Source organism: Sus scrofa, chromosome 7 (genome assembly GCF_000003025.6).
Source record: "Sus scrofa isolate TJ Tabasco breed Duroc chromosome 7, Sscrofa11.1, whole genome shotgun sequence".
NCBI lineage: Eukaryota > Metazoa > Chordata > Mammalia > Artiodactyla > Suidae > Sus > Sus scrofa.
The window spans coordinates 120,849,728-120,876,294 of NC_010449.5; the positions used below are offsets into that span (position 1 = coordinate 120,849,728).

A 26,567-nucleotide genomic window follows, 5' to 3' on the forward strand; every position below is an offset into this window, starting at 1 on the left:
TGCTGTCACTGGAACTGGGTTTGGGGTAGTTTTGTTTCCACGGTCCCTCTTTGTGGTCACATGCTTTTGTTTTTCTTTCATATCGTGCATGCCGAATCCGTATGACACACTATTTCGGGTAGTGGGTGTGGGGTCTTCTGTGAATGAGATTAACCGCCCCTCGCTGCAGCCCCTCTTTAAAAACTGTTTCTGTTTTCTCTCCACAGCAAACCCAAGGAGCCCGTCTTCAGCGCAGGTAAGGCTGGGCAGTCTTCGTGCGCCCCTCACTGACCACAAGACTTGAGGGACAATAAGCTTAGCCCGGCGGGACTTTGGGGTCTGAGTGGCAGGGCTGGCGGGCCGAATGCTCCCTGTCAGCCTGTACCGGCGTCTGGCGGCTCACATCCTACAGAGACCATCCATAAAATGGTCAGAAAGGCTAAAGCCTTTACTTGCCCACTTTAAAACCAATTTGAGAAACATCAGTGGTGAGTTCCCTGGTGGCTCAGTGGGTTTAGGATCTAGCATTGTCACAGCTGTGGCTCAGGCTCAGGTTCAGTCCCTGGCCTGGGAACCTCCCATGCCCCAGGCCCAGCCAAATAATAATAATAATAATAATAACAACATCTATTATGGTGAAATGGGGTTTCTAGGTTAAAAGGCTCCTATCTCCTTTGTTATTCCTTTCTCACTAATGAGGCCCCTCACCATCAATATTTGCATTTTTGGCCACGCCCACAGCATGCTGACGTTCCCCGGGGCAGTGATCAAACCTGAGCCACAGCAGTAACAACACTGATCCTCAACCCACCGAGCTACCAGGGAACTCCAGCATTTGCTTTTTCTTGAAAAGGGAAAGTTTCTGATGTATCAAGTTATGAAGTGGCTTTTTTTCCCCCCCTTTTTCTGCCTTGGATTTCCTAACCTGCAAACTAATAATTCATATGTATCTTTCTATATATCTTTTCTAACACATTTTATAATGAGAGAGACACTATTCTTAAAATAGGAACCTTATTTGAAAGCGTATTTAAAATGCAGGATAATTGGCAAGAGTGCTTCGGGTTCAGTCAATTCATTTCGCTTTCTGGGCTTTTCCCCTTAGCGTCAGAAATGAGACAGAAAAGTCAGACATTCGTATTTATCAGCGGGTGCTTCAGTATTCATTTCATTTTCAGGAAGCATGAAATCACGCCCTGAAAATGTAATCGCCCTGAGCTGGCAGAGTAGGTCTGGAGTGCAGTTGTCAGAATCCCTGAGCCATGTCCAGGTTTTTCTAGCAGGGGGCAAGGGAGCGGTGCCGCCCGAGGGCTCAGGCATCGTGCCCCCCCTCCACCCCCGGCCCCCAGCAGGCAGGCCAGTCACTCTTGCAGTGCTCCCTATCTCTCTACCTAGCGCTTCTGTCTCTGTCTCCGAAGTCGCAAGGGAAACGGCGGGTGACACACTGCAAAGGTACGTGGCATCTCAAGACCCCAAAGCTCTCTGAGCGAGTCTGTGGCCCCGGCTGCAGACCCTCTTTCCATACAGGCCAATAGATACCCTCCTTGTATGAAAATATTTTTGCAATGCAGACCGCTTTATTTGACGCGAAAAGCATTCCCAGGCTTTTGCTTGGATGGGTTTTAATATCAGCTATAAATTGGATCTTGATGGACGATTGGCTGATGGCAGGAACTCTGCTGAAAATCTGTGTAAACCCTGAGAGAGCTCTAGGGACCCCTGATGCCCGCTGTTTGAAACGGTGCCCTGCACTGCTAGCGCCTTTGGGTTTGGTGGTTGTGTGCCGTTATCCTAACATGCCTGGAAGAAAAACCCCAAAACCCCCCAAACACTGCTTTCCCTTGCTGCGTTTTGGTGGTAGAGGCAGACCGTCTGACTTACCCGTGCAGACAGGGCCCCGCTACTCCAGCCCGTCTTTAGGGCCCAGTCTGGGGATTGAGGACCGCGCAGTCGGTAACCCTCCATCTCAGGAACTTGGACTTGCCGTTGCCTTTTTCTTTCCTGGGTTTTAGTAAGTAGCTCTAACCTGGGTCTTGACGCATGATCGGCTGAGGACAGGAGCTCGGTTAAAGCTCGGTGTAACCTTAAGAGAAGAGTAGACCTCCGTCACAGGAGCGCTCCGGGCCCCGAACCACGATACCGTCCAGGGGATGGTCCGATACGTTGACCATACACACCTGCGCAGGCTTCGTGCGTGTGGCACCAGATGGCCTTATTTCCCTGTCGTCTGCGATGCCCTCTTATAAAGACAGTTAATGGACGTGCCTGCCGTTTAACCTGACGCTGTCACACCCACCCCTCCCTGCCCCCCCTCCTGGTGGCCACCCCGTCTGACAGGCTGAGACTGGGTGTGGGATTAAGGAGGGGAAGGGGGCAGTTCCCTGGTGGCCTAGTGGTTAAGGATCTGGTGTTGCCACTGCTGTGGCGTGGGTTCAATCCCTGGCCCTGGGGACTTCCAAGTGCCCCACATGCCCCAGATGCAGCCAGAAAGGGGGTTGGGGAGAGAAGAGGTCAAGTGAGGAGTGCTTGGTGGAGGCACAGGGCAGGGTAGGTGTGTAGGTGGCAGAGAGAGAGGAGGATCTGGGGAGGGGGCGGCGGGGGTGGGGGGAGGTCATCTTGAGGAGAGCGGGGCCAGGCAGTCAGAGCTTAGACGGACTCTGAACCCAATGTGGGCCTTGGACTCAGCAGCAGTAGATAAGATGACCTTGGCCTGGGGTGGGGGCGGGGGGCAGGGGGGCTCAATAAGAAAGCCGAAAGTGCTGGGGGACCCAGAGGGGCTCTTTCCCTTGGACCTGGGAAGGACGGCGCCCAGCAAAAAGCATTCTAACAGGAGGGTCAGAACCCAGCGGCCGGCACGCTGTGTGCAGGCGTGAGTGCATGTTGGTTTCACTTAAAAGTCAAACGTAATATGCAGCGTGAAGGGTGTCCCGCATGCATGCGTTGAAGACTGAGTTGCATGCGCACAGTAACAGAAAACTGGCCGGGCCTCTCCTTATTTGGGCAATATTGCATGTGGCATTGTTTGAAAATCCTTCGGAATAAGGCTTACAAAACTAATTTGTAAATACGCAATTATTTTATGACTTCCTCACCCGTCTCCTCTCCGAGGAGGATTTATCTGTTGAATTATGTACAGATGTCCCAGCTGCCCAATTGAAATGCCGTTAAGGCCCAGCCCTTGGATCGGCAGTGAAACATCAGGGTTCAGTGAGTTCTGAATCAGAACAGAATTCATCAAGAGCTCATGAGACGTTTTCTTTGGTCTTCTTATATCCTGAAAACTGTAGCCAAAAAACCCTAAGTGGCTTTCTTTTCAAAAGTCCAGGAGTTGCCCCTGGTCCATATATTATTGGGTTTTACTTTTGTCCCTATATTGTATTAAGACATCAGAAGTGATTTTGTTATCAAAATGTTTGTGCTAGAAAAGTTTATGTCCCAGTTTCTCTCTCTAATGGGCCTTTTGTTCTTTTGTTTTCTGTTTCTAGCATTTTCCTTTTTGCCTGCATCCTAGCATGTACTTCTGCTGATTTTTTTTGTTCTTTGTGCTTGAAAGAATTGTCCGATGTAAAAGATATTTAAGGCACGTTTTTACATTGCGCCATAACAAACCAATTTCAATATCAAAAGATATTTCATGAATCTTGATACTGAAATTGTATAGACATTGAACTCAATAAAAAGTTTGGATTTCTTGTGTTAGTTGTAATTTGGGGGGGTTGGCATTCTTCCCCCTCCTGATGATAAAGAAAATGTAAGCATTAAATTCTCTCCTGGAAACAAATTATTGAAATCTAGTTCATTCCTGCCTTTCATAATGTCTTACATTTTTCTTGTACTTAAGGAAGCGTGTCAAAAGCACACAAGGTGAAAACTTTTGTTTCAAGCCGTGTAACTTTGTTTTAGCTAGTTTTCCCTAGGACTTTAACCAGAAATGACATAAAGAGCCAAGTTTTCACTTTTGTATCAGAAGGGTAGAGAAAACAGTAACATTTTTTTTCAGGTACCCTGGGCACCGAGGTGTGGTACTGACATCTTTGTTCTTTTCGTAGAAGAAGGATATGTAAAAATGTTTCTCCGCGGACGCCCTGTTACCATGTACATGCCCAAAGATCAAGTGGACTCATACAATTTGGAAGCGAAAGTAGAACTGCCAACCAAGAGACTTAAGCTGGAATGGGTGTATCCTTTACTCGTTGGGTCTTACACGAAGTAATCAGCTGACGTAAGCGTCTATTGAAATTCAGCTGTAGAAATTTATAAAACTAAACTGTGCTGGGGAGTTCCTATTGAGGCTCAGCAGGTTACAAACCTGACTGCTATCCATGAGGACTCGGTTTCAACCCCTGGCCTTGCTCAGTGGGCTAAGGATCCAGCATTGCCCTGAGCTGTGGCGTAGGTCGCAGACAAGGCTCAGATCTGGCGTTGCTGTGGCTGTGGCGTAGGCCAACAGGTGCAAGCTCCGATCCGACCCCTAGCTTGAGAACTGCCATAGGCTGCGGCCCTAAAACATAAAATATGTTTTTAGACCCAAAGAAAGAAAGAGGATACCTTGAAAGACTAGCATTCCCCTTAAGCCAAATAGGGACTTAGCCTTGGCAGCCTAACTTCAGGTTAGGGTTGATTAAATGAAAGAGGAATATGAGTATGAACCCAGTACTAAAGGAAGGGAATGAAATGTATGGCTTAAATTAATAGACATGAAGGTAGACGTCATACCACTTTAAAAAGAAAAAGAAGACGCTCTCCCAAAATCTAGGCCACGAAAATCCGAGTCAGCCACATGACCAGCACTCTTGAGATAAAGCTGCTGGAGGCTTCGTAGTGTGAGATTCAGGGAAATGAATGAGCTTCCAAGGACAGAAAAACCGAAAGGCAAGAAAATAGAACTTGTGAAAGAGGGTGAATTGTTGGTTTATTATTTTGTTTTGCTTAACTGGATTTTACTTTACTTTCTTTATTTTTATTTTTATTTTTTCTTTTCACAGCCGCACCTGTGGCATATGGAAGTTCCCAGGCTAGGGGTCAAATCGGAGCTGCAGCTGCCGGCCTGCACCACAGCCACAACAACACGGGTTCCTTAACCCACTTGGTGAGGCCAGGGATGGAACCCACATCCTCATGAATACTATGTCAGGTTCTTAACCCTCTGAGCCACAGCAGGAACTCTATTTTTACTTTTAGAAGCTATGCAGACTTTCAGACAAAGAACAAAAATCCTTTCTTCACCCTTGAAGAAATATATGTAGAGTACCAGTTTAATGCCAAGTCCTGAACACAAATTATAAGAAATTGGTTTAAACTGAAGCTGTTGTAACTTCAGTTAGAAGAATTACTATTTGAAATTATGAATTCATATTCTTTTTTTTTTTTTTTTAGGGCTGCATTTGCAGCATATGTAGGTTCCCAGACTAGGGGTTGAATCGGAGCCACAGCAACAGGAACACGAGATCCGAGCCGAATCTGCAACCTACACCACGGCTCATGGCAACGCCAGATCCTTAACCTACTGAGCGAGGCCGGGGATCAAACCCGCAACCTCATGATTCCTAGTCGGATTCATTTCCACTGCGCCATGATGGGAACTCCTAAAATCATATTCTTTAGAAATATTTTAGAATTATTTCTGTACCTAAATTTCTCTCCAAAAATATATTTTTTAATTTTTCAGATTCAGACATCATAATGGTTTACCTGCACCTATTTTGGACTCTCTTCTGGCATCTGTAATTGAAGTGATTCCATCCTTCTTTAGGTCAATAATTGGCTAAATGGGTTGAGTCAAATCTGGAACACATTATTGAAAACACATTTGTTCAGCCTCTCCCCACTCATACTTTAGAGGATGCAAACAGGAGAATTTGCTCGAACGGTTATTTTTCACATCCAAGTTCATGTGATGTTTTGCTCTGAAATAGTTTTCAAAGTTTGGAAGTATTCATGCTAAAGTCTTGGGTAATTATCCCTAAGGAGCGGGGGAATGACTGGGGCAGAAGGGGATCAAAATTTATTACCTTGCATTGATTATATATAGTTTACATCATTTACAAGTGTTTTTATAATGTGCAAAAAAAGAAAAGGTGTTTAAATGAACGATTTGGCTCCAAGATTACTATAAACTTATAATTGATTTAGCTATATAAAACCAATTATCAATATTTTAAAAACTGCTCTCTAAATACTTTAAAATATAAGGAATGTCAAAGCTCAAAGTTTTTTTCTTAGAATGGGATTCATAACCTCCAACTAAGTGGAAACAGTGGAGCCACTTAGCCTCGTCAGATGTATTTTGTTTTCCAAAGCAGCTGCAAAACCACCAGCTATATTAGGGATTCAGCTAATAGCCAAGTCACAGTTCGAGAACCACGCTGGGTCTCTCTCATGAAGCCGCAGAGTAATGGCAATTTTAGGCCTCAGACTGTAGACATGTCTCAGGATGACAGTGACATGGAGAGTTGGCAGGTGACACATTCCGAAGGCCCTGTTGCTTCTTCTCATTTCCGTTCCCAGAGGTAAGCCCTCACCTTGAAAAGATCAGAGATTCAAGAGGACACGTCATCACACTGGCTGTTCGGCAGAGCTCTGAAAGTAGTGTGTTAATTAGGATAAAGGTACAGGAGAGGTGGCAGAAAGGGCAGAGGAAAACCTTGAAAAGCAAAGCAGTCCCGCATGCTTGTGACCTTAGCGTCAAAACATGACTTCCGGTGATGGGGTCGGGGAGAGCCATGGCGTGCTCGCAGCAGTTGAATTTGGGATCTCAGGTCCCAGTCCAGGGGTCGAACCTGGGCCGCAGCCGTGAGTGTGCTGAATCCTAACCAGGAGACCGGCAGGGAACTGCCCCCAGGTGAGTTGATGTCTAGAGGCAGGTGGTCCCTTTAGCAGAAGGTGATGGTAGTCAGCCTTTCAGCAGACCAGCTTGGGAAAAATTTAAACCGCCACTAGGCGGGAGAAAAACAGGTGTCCTTGAACGATTTCAATAGTGCAGCAAAGAAAGGGGAGCCCTGGCCTTTGATTGATTCCCAGATCCAAGATTGATGGGCTAAATTGAAAAGCGTTCACCTCCTAATCACTTCACAAATGCCTGATCCAGCTCCCGTTAGCAGAGACAATGACACGTCACCATCTTTGATGGGGCTGAAAAATTCAGCTTTCATAATATAATGCATACATTCTAAAATAAAAACACATGTTTGTGCCATTAAAAATACATATTTGTTTTAAATCAGTTACCATTTCCAGCTTAATTGCCTGCCTCTTGAGGGAGTCAGATGTGTTTGGCACGGATTATCTACAATTTAATCTAATTTAAAATAGGATGTTCCCTGGTGGCCCAGCAGGTTAAAGACCTGGTCACACGTGTGGCTCAAGTTCGATCCCTGGCCTGGCAGTTTCCACGTGCTGTGGGCATGGCCAATAAATAAAACAGTGACATCGATGGTGTTTTGTTAGCTCTCAAAGACAAAAAAGATTTTTCTCTTGACCTTCATGAAGCTATGGGTACAGGGGCCGAGACTGTCGCAATAACCTGTACTTGCTTCCGACGGGCGAGACCGTCTATTTCATCGCGTCCGTGGTCGTGCTGTACAACGTGGAGGAGCAGCTGCAGAGGCATTACGCTGGCCACAATGACGACGTGAAGTGGTGAGTCCTCAAGCCTGATTCCCATGGCACCTGTAGAAAGAACACTGGCCGAAAGCGCTCAGTAGTGAGACAGACTCAGAGAGGGAAGGGGATCTGAGAAAATCGGATCTTTGCGCAAAGCTCTGCTGTGTGTTCCGGCTTCGCTGCTCGCTACCTGGCTCTCTGAGATACCGTTTTAGTTTCCTATCCTTAAAACACATCATCTTAACCAACCATGTATGCTACACAGGTAGCGCTAAAAGACCTCCGTCTGGAGGTCTTCTCAGCATAGCTCGTGCTGATGGCTTCTAATTTGGATCTTTTTTTTTTTTTTTTTTTGTCTTTTTAGGGCCACACTCGCAGCATATGGAAGTTCCCAGGTTAGGGGTCAAATCAGAGCTACAGCTGCCAGCCTGCGCCACAGCCACAGCAATGCAGGATCCAAGCCCCATCTGTGACCTGCACCACAGCTCACAGCAATGTCCGATTCTTAACCCCCTGAGGGAGGCCAGGGATTGAACTCGAATCCTCATGGATACTAGTTGGGTTCGTTACTGCTGCACCACCATGGGAACTCCGGATCTTTATTTTTTAATAAAAATGTGTTGCCTTATGTTTATGGCTGGGCCTGCTAGTCCCATAATTCATCTTTGATAGCAATTTTATGTATCTTGGAAAGATGGACGGATGAATGGATGGATTTTTATCCTACGTCTCCAGCCGGTTATAAACAGCCTGTAAGAAAAAGATGGTGCCTTTACTATTTTTAAAATATTTTTTCAATTGAATTTTTATTTGATGTTGGAGTATAGTTGATTTACAGTGTTGTATTCATTTCAAGTATACAGCAAAGTGATTCAGTCTACCTACACATATATTCATTTTTCCAGAATCTTTTCCCATATAGGTTATTACAGGATATTGAGCAGAGTTCCCTGTGCTCTACAGCAGGCCCTCATTGAGTATTTAGTTTCTATATAGTTGCATGTGGATGTTAATCCGAAACCCCTAACTTATCCCCACCTCCCTCTCTCCCGTTTGGTAACTATACGTTTGTTTTCTACGTCTGTGAGTCTGTCCCTGTTTTGCAAATCAGTTCATTTATATCATTTTTTAGGTTCCACATGTAAGTGATATTTGTCTTTCTCTGTGACTTACTTGTATGATAATCTCTAGGTCCGTCCATGTGCTGCAAATGGCATTATTCCGTTCTTTTTTATGGCTGAGTAGTGCTCCAGTGCATAGATACACCACATCATCTTAATCCATTCCTCGGTTGATGAACATTTAGGTTGTTTCATGTCTTAGCTACAGTGAACGCTGGGTGCATGCATCTTTTCAAATTATGGTTTTCTCTGGATATATGCCCAGGAGTGGGATTGCTGGATCAAATGGTAGTTGTGTTTTTAGTTTTTGAGGAGCCTTCCTACTGTTCTCTGTAGCCGTTGCACCAATTTACATTCCCACCAACACTGTAGGAAGGTTCCCTTTTCTCCACACCCTCCCCAGCACTTACTATTTGTAGACTTTTGATGATGGCCATCCTGACTGGTGTGAGGTGATACTTCAGTGTGGTTTTGATTTGCATTTTCCAATAATTAGTGATGTTGAGCATCTTTCCGTGTCATTCTGAGCCATCTGCATGTCTTCCTTGGAGAAGTGTCTGTTTAGATCGTCTGCCCATTTTTTTTTTTTTTTTGGATTGGGTTGTTTGTTTTTATATTGAGCTCTGTGAGCTGTTTGTCTATTTTGGAGATGAATCCCTTGTTGGTTACTTCATTTGCAAAGACCATCTCCCATTCTGTGGGTTGTCTTTTCTTTTCTTTTTTTTTTTTTTTAATGGTTTCCTTTGCTGTGCAAAAGCTTTTTTAGAAAAGTTTAATTAGGTTCCATTTGTTTATTTTTGTGTTTATTTTCATGACTCTAACATGTGAATCCAAAAAGATACTGCTGTGATTGATGTCAGCATGTCCTGCCTCTGTTTTCCTCTAAGAGTTTTATCGTATCTGGCCTGACATTTAGGTCTTTAGTCCCTTTTGAGTTTGTTTTTGTGTGTGGTATTAGAGAATGTTCTAATTTCATTCTTTTACCTGTAGCTGTCCAGTTTTCCTAGCAACACTTATTGACGAGACTGTCTTTACTCCATTGTATATTCTTGCCTCCTTTGTTGTAGATTAATTGACCATGAGTCCATGGGTTTATTTCTGGGCTTTCTATGTTGTTCCATTGATCCATATTTCTGTTTTTGTACCAGTACCGTACTGTTTTGATGACTGTAGCTTTGTAGTATAGTCTGAAGTCAGGGAGCCTGATTCCTCCAGCTCTATTTTTCTTTCTCAGGATGGCTTTGACTGATAGCTTTGCTACTTCATATACTCAAAATGACTTCTTGATAAAGATTGTGTGCTAATTAAGGGGATCGGAGATTGAATGGGATGTTCCAACCAGAGGATCCTTTTTCCTTGAGTTTGACAATTTTCTGTCCATAAAGGAATTACGATAAAATGAAATAGGCACTAATTGCCAAGGTCAGAGGATTTATCATGAGTCTGTAAGAAGTTAGGCAATGTGTATTTCTTGCATTTAAATTCTGACCATATTATATCTGACCAAGGGAAAGTGGAAGCTTATCTTTAAAGAGTAATTATTTTACATATGTCTTTTTTTTTTTTTTTAGCCTTGCAGTTCATCCTGATAGGATCACAATAGCCACAGGACAAGTTGCAGGCACATCTAAGGATGGAAAAGTGAGTTGTTTTCATATTTTTGTACCAAACTAGTAACAAAATAATTTTTTGAAATATTTTGCTGACGATGGAGTTCCCATCGTGGTGCAGTGGTTAATGAAGCCAACTAGGAACCATGAGGTTGCGGGTTCGATCCCTGGCCTTGCTCAGTGGGTTAAGGATCTGGCATTGCCGTGAGCTGTGGTGTAGTTTGCAGACGTGGCTCGGATCCTGCATTGCTGTGGCTTTGGCGTGGGCTGGTGGCTACAGCTCCGATTTGACCCCTAGCCTGGGAACCTCCATAATGCCACAGGAGCAGCCCTAGAAAAGGCAAAAAGAAAAAAAAAAGAAAATATTTTGCTGACGAGTAAGCCTGCTTAGATATAAAGTGTCTGAGTACTTCTTGATCCTTCCTTTGAATTTATAATTGCAAATTAAAATTCTTACACTGAACTTGAAAGCCTCTTGAGCTCACCTTAATCTCAGCTAAGTTTTCCTTTTTTTTTTTTTTTTTCTTTTTTCCTTTTTTTTTTTTTTAGGACCACACCCAAAGCATATGGAAGTTCCCAGGCTAGGGGTCAAATTGGAGCTACAGCTGCCAGTCTATGCCACATCACAGCAATGCAAGATCCAAGCCAAGTCTGCAACCTACACTGCAGCTCATGGCAATGCCAGATCCTTAACCCACTGAGCAAGGCCAGAGATCGAACCTGCATCTTCATGAATACTAGTCGGGTTCTGAACCCAATGAGCCACAAACAGGAACTCCAGAATTCATTAATTCTTAAGATACTGATTTACGCACATAATAAGCATCAAATATTAAGTACACATTTATTAAGCAAAGTTAAGGCGTTCCCACTGTGGCCCAACAGGATCAGCAGCATCCCTGCAGCACCAGGACACAGATTTGATCCCTGGCCCAGCACAGTGGGTTAAAAGATCTAGAATTGCCGCACCTGCAGCATAGATCTCAGCTTCAGCTTGGGTGTGATCCCTGGCTTCGGGACCTCCATATGCCACGGGGTAGCCAAAAAAGAGAAAAAAAAAAAGTTAAAATCATAATAAATAAACATTGGACGATGGGGCGTTTTGCCTCTTCCGAGAATCTCAGACACCCTCTGCCGTGAGTCCCATGACCATGACCTCGCCCCACGGGGTTTGTGTCTGTCTGTAATCTACAAGGGCGACGGAGGGTTGTAACACACATTTTGTAAGCACTTCAGCAAGACTCTAGTTAGTATTTTAAGGAACCAGAGAAGGAATCGGTAGAATTTGACAAATTCAAAACCGGCTTCCACACTCCCTGAGCTACCACAATCTGTGGACATTGCCGTGTCTTCTCCAAAACGTCTTGCAGCTTTTCTGACACCTCCTTTTGTACAGTTTATCATGGTAGTATGTATGATCTGAAACTAATTACAGGAAGTCATTCTTCCTTTTTTTTTTTTTTAGCTTTTCAGGACCAAACTCACAACATATGGAAGTTCCCAGGCTAAGAGTTGAATCGGAGCTACAGCTGCTGGCCTACACCACAGCCACAGCAAGGCCAGATCTGAGCTGCGTCTGCAACCTACACCCCAGCTCACAGCAATACCAGATCCTTAACCCACTGAGCGAGGCCAGGGATCAAACCCAAGTCCTCATGGATACTAGTCGGGTTCATTACCACTGAGCCACAACAGGAACTCTAAGAGAGTTTTTAACTAATCACAAAAATTCTAAATTTTTCTTTGCATAAATTCACTTTTCTTTGGGGACCAAGAATGTTAAGCTCGGGGGAAAAAACTGTAACTGCAATGTATACATCTAAGGATGACCTGACCCCCTTGCTGTACAGTGGGAAAATAATAAAAAAAAAAAAAAAAAAAAAAAAAACCATCCTATAAAAAAAAAAAAAAAAGAATGTTAAGCTCTTAATGCCATTTGGTGGTGATCACTGAGATGAATTTAAATACGTTTGCAGCCTCGTAGCAAACAAACTCTAAAAGAAGAACCCTTAAACGGGACTCCATTTTCCTTGTCACCTTTCATTTTTAAAATTCAGATGCGTTAGATGTATAAATGAGAATATCAATTCCTGTGGTCCAGTTATAAAGCATTGGTTATTCAAAATTTAAAACATGACAGACCTTAGTGTTCCCTGGTGGGGCAGTAGGTCAAAGATAGGCGTTGTCACTGCAGCAGCTCGGGTCACTGCTGTGGGGCAGGTTCAGTCCCTGGCCCGGGAATTTCTTCATGCCGTGGCTGCAGCCAAAAATAAATAAGTAGATAAAATTATCCTGGATAGACCTCTCCTAAGGTTACTTTGGTCGCAGGGGCCATGACCTTCTGGAAGACATTGGGAATGTTTTATTTATATTAAAAGGCAGCGTACTCCAATGCAGAAGAAAAAAACTTCTGTTTTGACCAAATTGAAGCAATCTTGTAGCTTCAGGGTGTAAAGGCGACTGCGCAGACCCGGCCCGACTAGCGACTCTGTTGTTTTCTTTCTAAGCAGCAGTTGCCCCCACACGTGCGCATCTGGGACTCCGTGACTCTGAACACGCTGCACGTCATTGGCATCGGGTTTTTTGACCGGGCCGTCACCTGTATCGCATTCTCCAAATCTGTGAGTAGGAAGGAGCCCGGGGTCCTGTTGATTTGAACTCTGCATCCTTCCTGCTTCCCAGGTGCCCTCGTCCAGAAGTCACAGGCTTCCCCGGGGTGTCACACTCTTGTGATCAGAGGTTTGCCGCCACGCGCCCGTGGCGATGAGACGGGGCCCTGCGGCCACCTGCGGGCCCTGCGGTCTTCTGCTCCTGGAGGCCGTCTTGCCGGCTCTGGCCTTGAATGTCCCCTCCCGACCCCCCAGGTGGCCCCCGCCTGTCTGTGCCATCCCCGGCCGGCTGGCCCGCCGCATGGTCATAACCAGGGCCCGGAGGAGCCTCGTGGCCTCCCAGGCTTAATCAGGATGCGCCCGTTGGACAGATCCCCCCTTCAAACCACCCCCGCAGCCAGTTTAGGGACGGGCGCATGTTCACATCAGCGCCCCCTGGCATTGCACTCTGATGCTTTCTCTCCCGCGATAACCTGACGGTGGCCTGTCCACGTCAGGGCCCAAGGGCCTGGGCCTAGCGGCGGCGGCGGAAACTGGCTCTGCAGCCCCAGAGGCAGTTCTAACAGCATCAGTGGCGAAGAGCCCCTTCCTTGATCCTTCCTTCCTGCTCCTGTCCCGTTGTCACCCTGAGGTCGCCTGCTCCCCCGTCTGTCTGCCCCAGTAATCAGCAGGTGTCAGAAGCAGTGGGTAAATATTTTGTAATGAAAATGCTAGTGGACTCGTTATGAAAAGAAAATGAGTGTCTTTTTTTGAGGGGTGGGGGGTCTTTTTAGGGCCGCACCCACAGCACATGGAGGTTCCCAGGCTAGGGGGTTGAATGGGAGCTGCACAGCCACAGCCGCGCCAGACCCGAGCCTCATCTGCTCTGGGCAAGGCCAGATCCATAACCCACTGCGTGAGGCCAGGGATTGAACCTGTATCCCCGTGGATACTAATCGGGTTCGTTCCCAATGAGCCGCAGCGGGAACTTGTGCGTGGTCCCTGGCCGTCGCACGCATCGCGCTGTTTTGTTCTCAGCCGTCGCCTTCCTGCGACCTTTCTCTTCCAGAACGGAGGGAGCAGCCTCTGTGCCGTGGATGACTCCAACGACCACGTGCTGTCTGTGTGGGACTGGCAGAAGGAGGAGAGGCTGGCAGATGTCAAGGTCTCTCCACGAATGGCATTGGGTGGCATCGTCCTTTCCCACGGGCGTTCTTCTCCTGCGGGCTCCCGGCCGGCTTCTCACATCCCGCCGGGCTGTGGGCTCCTGCCCCCGGCGGCCCTCAGGCAGGACCCCTTCACGGAGAAGGCCCTTGGAGCCAGCCCTGTCCCCTCATCCCCGAGTCCTGGCAGCCCAGTGTCAAGAAGGGTTCTGCACCCTCGTTTTACAGCCACGGCCCCGTCATTGTTCCATTGTTCCTGTGCTCACTTTCTTCATGTCACACGCACCACCAGCGATCGTCCCCTGGGCACGTGCGTGCCAAGGAGGCCCTGGGGTGGGGGGTGACAAGTGAGACGTGCCCACTGCTGGGGGGAGGCGGAAGGAGAGTCAGCGCAGCCTGGGGCTTGTCTGGAGCTGCGTGGACCCCGGAAGGGCAAGCGAGGGTCACGGCCAGATCCCAGGCCTCGCAGGGGGACTCCTCCCACAGCAGCGGTGCCCGTCAGACTTCCCAGTATGGCCACGTGCTTTCCTTCAGCTTTTTTATGCTCTTCTGTGCAAACCATGATGGGATCTATTTTTACAAAGTGACTTCAGCGTGGGCTCCTGCTGGCATTCCTTAACCTCAGCTCACCTTCCTGTCTTAATCGTGGGCTCCTGAGTCACCTGACTTACTTAAGGGTCGCCGTTAGATTACCCGACTCACCTCCCTTTCGTGTGTGGGGGGCGGGGGGGATGCAGACCCTGTGTTCTAATAAGGCAGGAATGTGCCTCTTTTTCTGCTGCAACTGTGCCTTCCCGTATCCTGCTCAGGAATTTAAGCTCTTGCTCTGTCGCAAGGTGGGAAGGAATTAGAGCATGTTACTGTCCAGGTTTTAGCAGGTGTAACTGAACTGTCAAGCAGTGGGAGCGAGCGGGGTCAGATCCATCGGCCCGGGCGGCACGTCGTAGAAATCAGGACAACGGGGGGGGGGGGGGGGGGAGTGGAACCCAAGAGCCAGATCCCCCGCTGGACTCCAGGCTGTCGCCAAATCACCGGCAGAGTCCTGGGGATTAGAACTCAGGGGGGAGTCCTGGGGCGGACAGGGCAGCCAGAGTGGGTCAGGAGTGATGGCGCTGCATAAAATCCAGATTCGGGGGCCCTTCCCGTCACTAGATGCGGACGAGGCCAGTGACTCCTAAGTCCCCAGCTGCTCCTTCAGCCAGAGCACATGGCGCGGATGCTCTTTGCCAAATCCTGGAAGGAGGCCCCCAGGCCCCACCCCCAGGGCTCAGTGCCGCGGGGGAGTCAGACAAGGAGGCAGCGAGTAGGCAGCCCACAGCCCCAAGCTTAGTGTTCACAGTGGATGCCTTCGCTCGATGAGGACACCGAGAGGCCTAGTGCTCACCCGGACAGGTTGTGTACTTGTGGCTCTGATCTTCGGTTTTTTTAAGTGTCTTTATAAATTTGAGACAGCTGAGTCTCCTGTTTTGCTCAAAGTGTTCTAACGAAGCTGTGTTTGCCGCGGATTTCCACCCCACGGACACCAATATAATCGTTACCTGCGGAAAATCACACCTCTACTTTTGGACACTAGAAGGAAGCTCCCTGATTAAGAAGCAAGGGTTATTTGAGGTAAGGTTAATTGGCATTTGTCGTTTTTTTGTTTTTTTTTTTTTTTTGTCTTTTTGCTATTTCTTTGGGCCGCTCCCACGGCATATGGAGGTTCCCAGGCTAGAGGTCGAATCGGAGCTGTAGCCACTGGCCTACGCCAGAGCCACAGCAACGCGGGATCCGAGCCGCGTCTGCAACCTACACCACAGCTCACGGAAACGCCGGATCGTTAACCCACTGAACAGGGGCAGGGACCGAACCCACAACCTCATGGTTCCTAGTCGGATTCGTTAACCACTGCGCCACGACGGGAACTCCCGGCATTTGTCGTTTTATGTTTCGGCAATGGCACTTGTGACCACCAAGCTTTTAAGGCAGCTTTGAGGCATCCTAGTCTTAGAATTTACTTGGCAGATGCGGGGGTGATCAAGACTGTCCCCGGAGAGCCCTGACAGAGCTGGGGAGCCCCTGTGTTTTATGGATAACCCTGGTGATGCTGAGAAGGAAGGGCCAACACAGGGAGAAGCTCCAGAAAAGAATGCCCAGGGGGAGGGGTGGCCCTACCACTGAGTGTTCATTGCAAAGAGCAAGGACGAAGGTGCTGGAGAGACCGCAGAGCAACGCTGCTGAGGGTGATGGGCCCTGTGTGCCATTTAGTAGGGCCATCTGGGGGCTCTTGAGAACATTGGGGGGACACTGCTGTTCCAGAGGGCCTTTGGCCACCACTGCCCGGAAGCTGAGTTAGAGGACCTTTATTCTGGTACCAGGGTCTGTCCTTCAGGCCATCGTCCTGGCAACATGCCCCCTTAGCCCCTCCAACCCCTCTTCTACTCGCCACTGCCTGCAACCTTGTAAGCACCAGAAATCTCTTGATAAATACCAGAGCGGCTCGGGACATAGGAGTGAAAGGCCCACAGTCTGGCAGCAAAAGCTGACCCTCTCCTGCCGGGGGTGACTGTGATTCCAGTCGTGATTAATATAAACAGAAGGATGTCTTGATTAAAAACATATGCTAGGAGTTCCCGTCGTGGCACAGTGGTTAACGAATCCGACTAGGAACCATGAGGTTGCGGGTTCGATCCCTGGCCTTGCTCAGTGGGTTAAGGATCCAGCGTTGCTGTGAGCTGTGGTGTGGGTTGCAGACGCGGCTCGGATCCCGAATTGCTGTGGCTGTGGCGTAGGCTGGTGGCTACAGCTCTGATTTGACCCCTAGCCTGGGAACCTTCATATGCCATGGGAGCGGCCCAAGAAATTGCAGAAAAAAGAAAAAAGAAAGAAAATATAAAAAAATAAAATTAAATTAAAATATATGTGAATGTTTTTTAAACATTCTGCAGAAGCAGGAAAAGCCGAAGTTTGTCCTCTGTGTGACTTTTTCTGAAAATGGTGACGCCATCACCGGAGATTCAAGTGGCAACATCCTGGTCTGGGGAAAAGGTAAGCAGTGCCTGCTCCCGGAGCAGACGGTTTTGGGTGACGTTTTAAGTAAGAAGCCAAGCGTGGCCTCCATAGAAATTGTCAGTTAACTTGCAGAGTTACTATCTGATTCCAAGCTAACACTGGTGCGTACGAGCAGGAGACTGGAACAGAGGCGAACAAGACTAGAAAGCTGCTGACTTCCGTCACTCTGAAAGGCTCTTCATAAGTCAGAAAGAGAAGGACAAATACCCTCTGATATCACTTATATGTGGACTCTAAAATATGACACAAATCTGTGAAACCAAAAGACTCACATAGACAACAGATGTGTGGTTCCCACAGGTGGGGAGGGGAGGATGGGGCTTGGGGTCAGCAGATATAAGCTATTATATATAGAATGGAAGGCCAGTGAGGTCCTACTATATAGCACAGGGAATTATATTCAGTATCCTGTGATAAACCATAATAGAGAAGAATTTGTTCTGTCCATGCCTGCAGCATGCAGAAGTTCCCCAGCCAGGGATCCACCCTGCACCACAGCAGTAACCAGGGCCACAACAGTGACAATGCCAGGTCCTTAACCCATTGAGCCACCAGGAAGCTCTGAAAAGAATATATTTTTTAAAATATGTACATTGGAGTTCCTCTCATGGCTCAGCAGTTAACGAAACCAACTAGCATCCTTGAGGATGCAGGTTCGATTTCTGACCTCACTCAGTGGGTTAAGGATCTGGCATTGCTGTGAGCTGGGGTGTAGGTCACAGACGCAGCTTGGATCTGGCATTGCTGTGGCTCTGGTGTAGGCCGGCAGCTGCAGCTCCGATTTGACCCCTAGCCTGGGAACCTGCATATTGTTGTGGGTATGGCCCTAAAAAACAAAAATAAAAATAAAAAATTAAAATTAAAATATGTATATTGGAGTGCCTGTTGTGGCTCATCAGGCTAAGAACCTGTTGTAGTCTCTGTGAGGATGCGGGTTGGATCCCTGACTTCCATCAGTGGGTTAAGGGTCCAGCATTGCCACAAGCTGCAGCGTAGGTCGCAGATGTGGCTCAGATCCAGCGTGGCCGTGGCCGTGGCATAGGCCTGCAACTGCAGCTCCAATTCCACCCCTAGCCCAGGAACTTCCATATGCTACAGGTGTGGACATAAAAAGAAAAAAAATTTTTTAATTTTACATAAAAAAGAATACATATATGTATGTATAACTGAATCACTTTGCTGTACAGCAGAAATTAACACAATATTGTAAATCAACTCAACCTCAGTAGAAAGTGAAATAAAAGGTTCAAGTCCAAGGCAGTCTAATGGGATTAACAGCTTTGTTAGGAGATCTGACAACAGTGGTGACAAAGTCATCCATGACCGTTTAGCTCTACAGTAAACTTTTCGGGTTCACAAAGCGCTTGGCCAAGGTCGACTGAGTACCGCTGCGTGGGGGCCGCGTGCCAGACGCCGGGCGTGCGGGTGCTCAGGTGGGAGTCCCCGCTGTCAGGGGGCGGACCGTGTGGTGAGGCCCATGACTCGGAAACATTCCCTCTGCCAAGTTCAGTGAGCACGCGTGCGCGCTCACCACGTGCCAGGAAGCCAAGGGGAGATGCCCCATCCCGGGCCTCAGGGGTCTCAGAGCTTGGGGTGGTTGGGGGCGAAGGTGGGAAGAGAACCCGTCAAGGTCACTTCGGACGAATTCAGTGGCTTCGGCATGTCCCCTGCTCCTCTGGGTGCCAGGGGCTCGACACACCGCTTCATTTCACCCCGAGAACAACCCAGTGGGATAAGCAGCAGCCCCGTGGCCAGAAACCGAGACAGAGCAGTTGCGTCACCTGTGCAGAGACACACAGCTCCCCTCTCAGCCGCACGTGGTCTGACTCTGCGCTATGCTTCGCGTCAGTGTGTTTCCTAATTAATGTTTAAAAGGCATGCTATTGCAGTGCAGTGGCTTCACAGTGTTGGGTTCATTTCTGCCCAGCAGCGGAGTGACTCGGCTACACACACATCTGTCCCTTTCTCGTATTCTTCTCCCTGATGGTCTGTCACAGGGTGTTGACTGGAGTCGCCCGTGCCCTGCAGAAGGACCCGTGGTTAATCCGTGCCCACACAGAATAGCCTGCCCCCGCTACTCCCAACCTCCCGGTCCATCCCGTCCCCTGCTTCCCTTAATTATAAAGTCACCCACGTCCTGCTTGTCTGGTGCTCTGGCAACGTCTAGAAAGCGGATCCTTAGGCGATTCGCACCAGAATGGTGTTCCGACAATATCACGTTTTCAAACAGAAAGGACCCCTTGCTGTACAGTGGGAAAATTAAAAAATAAAATAAAACAGAAAGGAAGCGAGTCGGGCAGAGGTGAGCCTTTTGACAAAGTGCTAAGCGTGTTTTCTTGCTGTGTTTAGGTACGAACCGAATAAGCTATGCAGTTCAAGGGGCCCACGAGGGTGGTATTTTTGCACTTTGTATGTTAAGGGACGGCACGCTGGTGTCGGGAGGCGGGAAGGACCGCAAACTCATTTCTTGGAATGGAAACTACCAGAAACTCCATAAAACCGAGGTAAGACAGCCAGTCATGTTATGGACGTTCGTTTTGAACCTTCAGTGGTTAGGCTGAGCCGTTTCCTTGTAGGCTCAAAATCTCTAGCTTACTGTTTTGCAAATTGCTTCGATAAACTGTTACTAAGGGGGGTAATATTTTGTAAAAACCATGGAAGCAGGTTAACGACCAAAATAGAATTAGGCTTATAAAATTTGAGGTTGTAACATTTCACATCTAGGATGTTATTATTATTACTATTATCATTATTTGGCTTTTTTAGGGCCACATCCACGGCACATGGAGGTTCCCAGGCTAGGGGTCGAATCGGAGCTGTAGCTGCCAGCCTACACCACAGCCACAGCCACAGCCACGCCAGATCCCAGCCACGTCTGTGACCTACACCCCAGCTCACAGCAGCACCCGATCCTTAACCCACTAAGCGAGGCCAGAGATCGAACCTGCAACCTCATGGTTCCTAGTCGGATTCGTTTGTACTGCGCCACAATAGGAACTCCATTGTGTAGCAGTTTTTACAAGATTTGACCAGCATTTGATTGAACCCTTGTTAAATTATAACCGTCACAGATACTCCGAAGCCTCTGGTTTTATGGAAGATATTCACCCCTTTGAAGTATCTACAGTTCCTCTTCATCAGCCTGGATTGTTATCAGCTTTTCTCAAATCTGTGCTAAGAAACCACGCTGGCAGTATAAACAGTTTGTACGTGAACAGGCTGCTTCCTGCCACCCCAGAACCTCGGTGCCTGGAGTCACCCCCAGAGTCTCGCTGCAATGTTTCTTCTTTATATAAAGTGCGAGGACCTCTGTTTATTTTATGATAGCAAATTGTTCTTGGCTGGTGTATTGTACAGTTATTTTTATTAACATTTAGATAATCCCATATGTTTACCAACATGAGCAGCGGGTTTCAAAACTAAAGTTACAGTTACAATACATTTTTAGGAAATCTTACTATGGCATATTTTATATATATGCATATATAAATATATATTGTATATATGTACACACACACATACATAATACATATATATTTGCCACAGCTTGCAGCAACTTGATGTGGGATCTCAGTTCCCAGACCAGGGATTGAACCTGGGCCGCAGTGGTTAAAGCACCTGAGTTCTAACCACTAGACCACCAGGGAACTCCCCTATAAATTCGTCACTTTCCAGATTTTACCTGGTCCTGTTTTCAGAAGTCATAAGTAATATTTCTTTTTTTGTTTAGTCTGTTATGAAAAAAAATGCTTTATTCTTGGTTTTTTACTTTAACAGCCTTATGTTTGCTGATTCTTTTAAGGTATATAAAATGTTTGGAGTTTAGGGAGTTTCCTGGTGGCTCCGTGAGTTAAGGGTCCAGTGTTGTTATTGCTGTGGGGTCGATGCTGTGGCACAGGTTTGATCGCTGGCCCCAGAACTTCCACATGCCATGGGTGTGACCAAAAAAAAAAAAAAATGTTTGGAGTTTGAACATAAGATGTGGGGTTTCAGTCCACTCAAGTATTTCTCTCCATAGCTCATGTGTGCATGTGATTATAATAAGACCTATCATCACAGTCAATAAACAAGTATATTGAATGACGGAGCTCATAATTCAGAGGCATTTTAAATCTTTGCTTTTCCATGCAGATTCCAGAACAGTTTGGCCCCATCCGGACAGTGGCCGAGGGCAAAGGTGATGTGATCTTGATAGGCACGACCAGAAACTTTGTTCTACAGGGCACGCTGTCAGGCGACTTCACACCCATCACGCAGGTACCTGCCAGCCCAGCTGAGCGAGCCCACAAACACGTGCATTTTGTGTAGTATTACAACATAAGGAGTTCCCTGGTGGTGCAGTGGGTTAAGGAGCCAACACTGTCACTGCAGTGGCTTGGGTTACTGCTGTGGCATGGGTTTGACCCCTGGCCTGGGAACTTCCACATGCTATGGGCATGCCCCCCCTCAAAAAAAATATAAGAAAGCATTACAAAGAAGAAATTCTCTCTGTATTAGATCCTAACATAACCCTCCTTAGCTTCGGAGCTGGAGCCACTGTCGTAAGTTGGGCAGGAAGAGGCACAGGTGTGAGCAGTTACAGAGCCTGCAGAAAGCCGTGGCTCACGGTCCTGCAGGGCCCCGGAGTGTCGGCCGTAACATTTCAGAGCACTTCCATGTGTCTTGGTTCTTTGTAGGGTCACACTGATGAGCTCTGGGGACTGGCCATCCATGCCTCAAAACCTCAGTTCCTGACCTGTGGACACGACAGGCATGCCACCCTCTGGGACGCTGTTGGTCACCGGCCCGTCTGGGACAAAATAATAGAGGTAGACATGCATGTTATAGTCCATCTTCCTTTTAAAAATTCCTCTGGAACATGTTGGGTTTTTTTTTCTTTGCATGAGAGTAATAGCGATATAAAATTGTCCCAAAGCCAATGTCACTTAATTTATCACCTTCCAACTGCATTGATTTAAACGTTGCCTTGAGCGGTCTCATCCACGTAATTCTGAAGTTTGCTGTTGCATTTTGGAGGCAGCAGGTTAGCCTTCCCAAGCTGGTGGCTGGGTTTCCTGAAGAGTCTCTTCACTGCCTTAAATGCTGAGAAAACCTTGTTATGAGCCTACATTCTGTGTACAGGTCAGAGCTGTAGCCACTGGCCTACGCCAGAGCCACAGCAATGCAGGATCCAAGCTGCGTCTGTGACCTACACCACAGCTCACGGCAACTCTGGATCCTTAACCCACTGAGCGAGGCCGGGGATCGAACCCGCATCCTCATGGATACTAGTTGGGTTCGTTAACTGCTGAGCTACAACAGGAACTCCCAGGGCACCTTTTGAGTGAGAGTTTATAAGCTGTTGTAACAGCAGACAGGCTGATTTGTCTCTGCAAAGTTGAGTTTGATGGTGAAGGTGATGGTTAGCTGAGTCGGCACGTCTGTGACCTTTGCAGAAGGAACTCGGATTGTACATCAGTGCTGGAGCATTCTTGCCCCACAAGCCATGCTGCAACGTCTGCGTTTATTGAGCCCTGCACGTGTATTATCCTTCATCCTTGCAGCAGCCCTGCAGGTGGAAATTTTTGACCCTGATTAGGAAATTGAACTCAAATAGCTCCCCAAGGTCGCTGACTCGGTGCTCAGTCTGACTCCCAAACCTGGGTCTTCCCTGCATCCTACTGAGTCCGTGTTTCTGCCCTCGTGCCCTTCGCTTTTGGAGAAGGTTCTGCCAGAGACTGGGGCTGGCTGGTCACTGGTGGAGCTGAGCGCTGAGATGATGGGGACTGGGGGTGACAGCGCCACCGTCACCAGACTCTTAGCCCACTCAGCCAGACACAAGGGCAAGGGCACAGAATCTGGTGCCCAAAAGATGAGCAGTTAAGTCCTAGCTCCCTTACTCACTGGCCACTGGAGAAAACACTCACGTGTCTTCCTCTCAAAATGTCATGAGCCTCTGGTGGGCTACCCAGTAAACCTTCAAGGGCACGTGATTTCTCGCGCGCATCCATGGTGGCCCTAAACTTAACCACAGCTTCTGCTTTGGAAAAGCGTTGCAGAAATGTAATCAATACCTGAAGGGCTTCTTTCTTTCTTTTTCTTTTTTTTTCCCCCGGTTTATCCAGTGTATCTGAATACCTCCTTCTGCTTCTATTTCCAGTGCTTTCTTGGTCTGTGATTAATCTCTTCTCACTTTATTCGTCCAAAGCACTCCTACCAAATGATGTTTTAAAACACAGATTCAGACAGACTTGTGGTTGCCAGGGGAGAGTGGGGAGGCAGTGGGATGGGCAGGGAGTTTGGGGTTAGTAGATGCATGCTATTACATTTAGAATGGATAAGCAGGGAGTTCCTGTCCTGGCTCAGCGGAAACGAATCTGACGAGTATCCGTAAGAACGCAGGTTCGATCTCTGACCTCACCCAGTGGTTAAGGATCTGGTGTGGCCATGAGCTGTGGTGTAGGTTGCAGATGAGGCTCAGATCTGTCATTGCTGTGGCTGTGGTGTAGGCTGGCGGCTACAGCTCCGATTCAAGCCTGGGAATGTCCATATGCCGTAGGTACAGCCCTAAAAAGACAAAAAACAAAAACGAAAACAAAAGAATGGATAAGCAATAAGGTCCTGCTGTACAGCACAGGGAACTAGATCCAGTCTCCTGGGTAGAGCAGGTTGGAAAAGAATATAAAAAAGAATGTGTGTACGGAGTCACTTTGCCGTACAGCAGAAATTGGCACAACAGTGTAAACCAACTATACTTTAATTTAAAAATTAATTCTTTTAGAAAAGGGGGTGGGGAAATACATATTCAGGAGTTCTCTGGTGGCCTCGCAGTTAAAGGATCTGGCAATGTCACTTCTATGGCTCTGGTTAAAGCTGTGGTGCGGGTTCAATCCCTGGCCCAGGAACTTATGCATGCCACAGGCACAGCAAAAAAAAAAAATAATAATAATAATAATAATAATAATAAAACACAGATTCACTCATGGTGCTCTTGTTATCCCCTTCTTTTTACAGCCGCATCTGTGGCACACGGGAAGTTCCCGGGCTAGGGGTTGAATCAGAGCTGCAGCTGAGGCCCACACCACAGCCACTCCGGACCCTTATCCCACTGAGCGAGACCAGGGATCAAACCCGCATCCTCATGGATCCTCGTCGGGTTCTTAACCCGCTGAGCCACAGTGGGAACTCCCCGTGTCGCTCTTTTTAGTGGAAGAAAAAAGTCACTACCACCGTGTCTTTGCTGGCGATCACCGTCCTTACCGTGGCAGCGCAGCCCACGTCGCTAGCATCGTTGTACGTCCTGCATCGGGAACCCACGGACTCTACCTGCCCTCCCTCAAACATGCCCCAAACCGCGTTGCCTCTCCCTCCGTGACTGCACTGCTGTCCCCTTGACACCTGAATCCGAAACACTGTTGATGTGCCCTGTCATTCGCCAGTGGTGATTCTTCCTATATGGGGAGACCCGAGACACAGGCCACCAGCATCAGCACCAGGAAGCCTCGACCCCGCTTCCCCGTCTGAGTGTACCTAACGCTCCCTCTCCAGCTCGTTTGACCGCTTTCATCCATCATGTTCCACCTGGTATCCGAGGTGGTGACAAACACGAACATGTACCCCTGGAGCCCAAAGCCTTACTCATCTCGAGATCCGTCTAGGGCGGCCATGCTGCCATGCACCCAGTTGGAGGCGCTCACCCACTATCGACCTGATGGCGGTGGGTGCAGTGGTCCTGTTTCCGGGGATCCAGCACCAGCTTGCCATTCAGCATGGGGGTCAACTGATGGGGCCTCCAAGACTTGAAGAAGAACGAGTCTGGGTTGATCTGTCATCTGCTTATCAAATACATGAAAGAACATAAGACAGAGAGTGGAAGTTCCCGTCGTGGCTCATTGGTTAACGAATCCAACTAGGAACCATGAGGTTGCGGGTTCGATCCCTGGCCTTGCTCAGTGGGTCAAGGATCCGGCGTTGCCGTGAGCTGTGGTGTAGGTCACAGACGTGGCTCGGATCCCGCGTTGCTGTGGCTCTGGCATAGGCTGGTGGCTACGGCTCCAATTAGACCCCTAGCCTGGGAACCTCCATGTGCCGTGGGTGCAATCCTAGAAAAGACCCAAAAAAAAGACAGAAAGGGACCACTTATAAGAGGATAAAAATTTAGAATTGTTGTGACATGATCTTCATCAGAATAGAAAAACATTTTCATCTCGGGAGAGGACAGATTTTTTTTTAAATGGGGCCACGTAGCCCTGAGGGGTTGGAGCTGTGCTTGTGTGTGTTATATGCGATAGGCTGTGTCTGGCCATCAATTTACACTTCCTTTACAATATTTTAGGATCCTGCTCAGTCTTCTGGTTTTCATCCTTCAGGGTCTGTGGTTGCAGTTGGAACACTGACTGGGAGGTAAGTGCATGGCTCGTGCCTCCAAAGTTCACTGGTAAGAGGCCGTTGTGCGTGTTTCTGCAGTGACGGGTGCGGTGCAGCTCCCGCCGGCCTGTCTCTTGGCTTCGAATGCTTTACCAAGAATTAAGTCAGAACTGGACAGTAAAACCTGAGCCAGTGGTCCTTCCCATTTTGGACCTTGGGAAAGCCCGAGGGAGGCTCTGGACCCCTGGAGGCCCCACCCCACCCCCCCATTTGCTTATGATTTCAGAGGGTTATGGGGCTCCTCAGCTTTGGAACTGGGGCAACAAAGCATTTCAAAGCACTGAGGATTTTGCTCTTTTTTTTTTTTTTTTTTTTTTTTTTGGCTACGCCCTCAGCAGGTGGAAGTTCCCAGGCCAGGGATCAAACCGCATTGACCCTAGCCATGGCAGTGACAACACTAGATGCTTAACCCACTGCCCCACTCAAAGCACTGGGGATTTTAAAATGCTTTTTCTTTCTACCCTTTCAAAATTTTAGGAACTGCCCCAGTCTTGAGCTTCACGTTCGACTCAGCTAACGCTTCCACGCGAAGCGCCTCCAGTGTGCCAGGAGGGAGAGCATCATTGAATGTCAGCTTCACCACTTAGCCGCAGTGTGTCTTTGAGCCAGTTACATAACCTCTCTGAGCTTGTTTCTTCCTCTGCAAATTGTGACAGTACATCTGCCTCACCGTACACTGACGGCTCAGGGAAACACTGTAGGAAGCAGCTCCTGGGGTGCCTGGCAGGCGACTTCTGTGGTTATTATCACTGTCATTAAGATGCCATTTTATGTTATTTGCGTAGTACATACATTTATTCTAGTTTAACGCATATACTGTTGGTAATTTCCTCCTCTCTAAAAAGCATACCACTGGAGTTCCCACATGGCTCAGCGGGTAACCCAGCTGGCGTCAGTGCGGTGGCATGGGTTCGAGCTCTGGCCTGGGAACTTCTGCATGCCATGGGTGCAGCCAAAAAATTAAAAAATTTTAAGAATAAAAAATAACTTTCAGAGTTCCCATCATGGTGCAGCAGAAATGAATCTGACTGGGAACCACGAGGTTGC

The 26,567-nt window shown here is 47.8% G+C and overlaps 1 protein-coding gene across 7 annotated transcripts in view; it reads left to right on the forward strand.

Moving 5' to 3' along the window:
• EML1 (echinoderm microtubule associated protein like 1) overlaps positions 1-26,567 on the forward strand; it is a 187,511-nt gene that overhangs the window by 146,446 nt on the left and 14,498 nt on the right. For 4 of the 7 annotated variants that reach the window (XM_021099696.1, XM_021099697.1, XM_021099692.1 and 1 more), the window contains 13 exons: positions 207-235; positions 1,375-1,431; positions 4,029-4,158; positions 7,468-7,617; positions 10,274-10,343; positions 12,823-12,933; positions 13,970-14,065; positions 15,540-15,674; positions 16,991-17,090; positions 19,464-19,618; positions 21,246-21,371; positions 21,791-21,922; positions 25,429-25,496. In XM_021099696.1, the coding sequence (XP_020955355.1) occupies positions 207-235; positions 1,375-1,431; positions 4,029-4,158; positions 7,468-7,617; positions 10,274-10,343; positions 12,823-12,933; positions 13,970-14,065; positions 15,540-15,674; positions 16,991-17,090; positions 19,464-19,618; positions 21,246-21,371; positions 21,791-21,922; positions 25,429-25,496 (1,359 nt within the window). The remainder of the gene's footprint in view (positions 1-206; positions 236-1,374; positions 1,432-4,028; positions 4,159-7,467; positions 7,618-10,273; positions 10,344-12,822; positions 12,934-13,969; positions 14,066-15,539; positions 15,675-16,990; positions 17,091-19,463; positions 19,619-21,245; positions 21,372-21,790; positions 21,923-25,428; positions 25,497-26,567) is intronic. The other 3 variants (XM_021099698.1, XM_021099693.1, XM_021099695.1) reach the window with 1 other exon arrangement.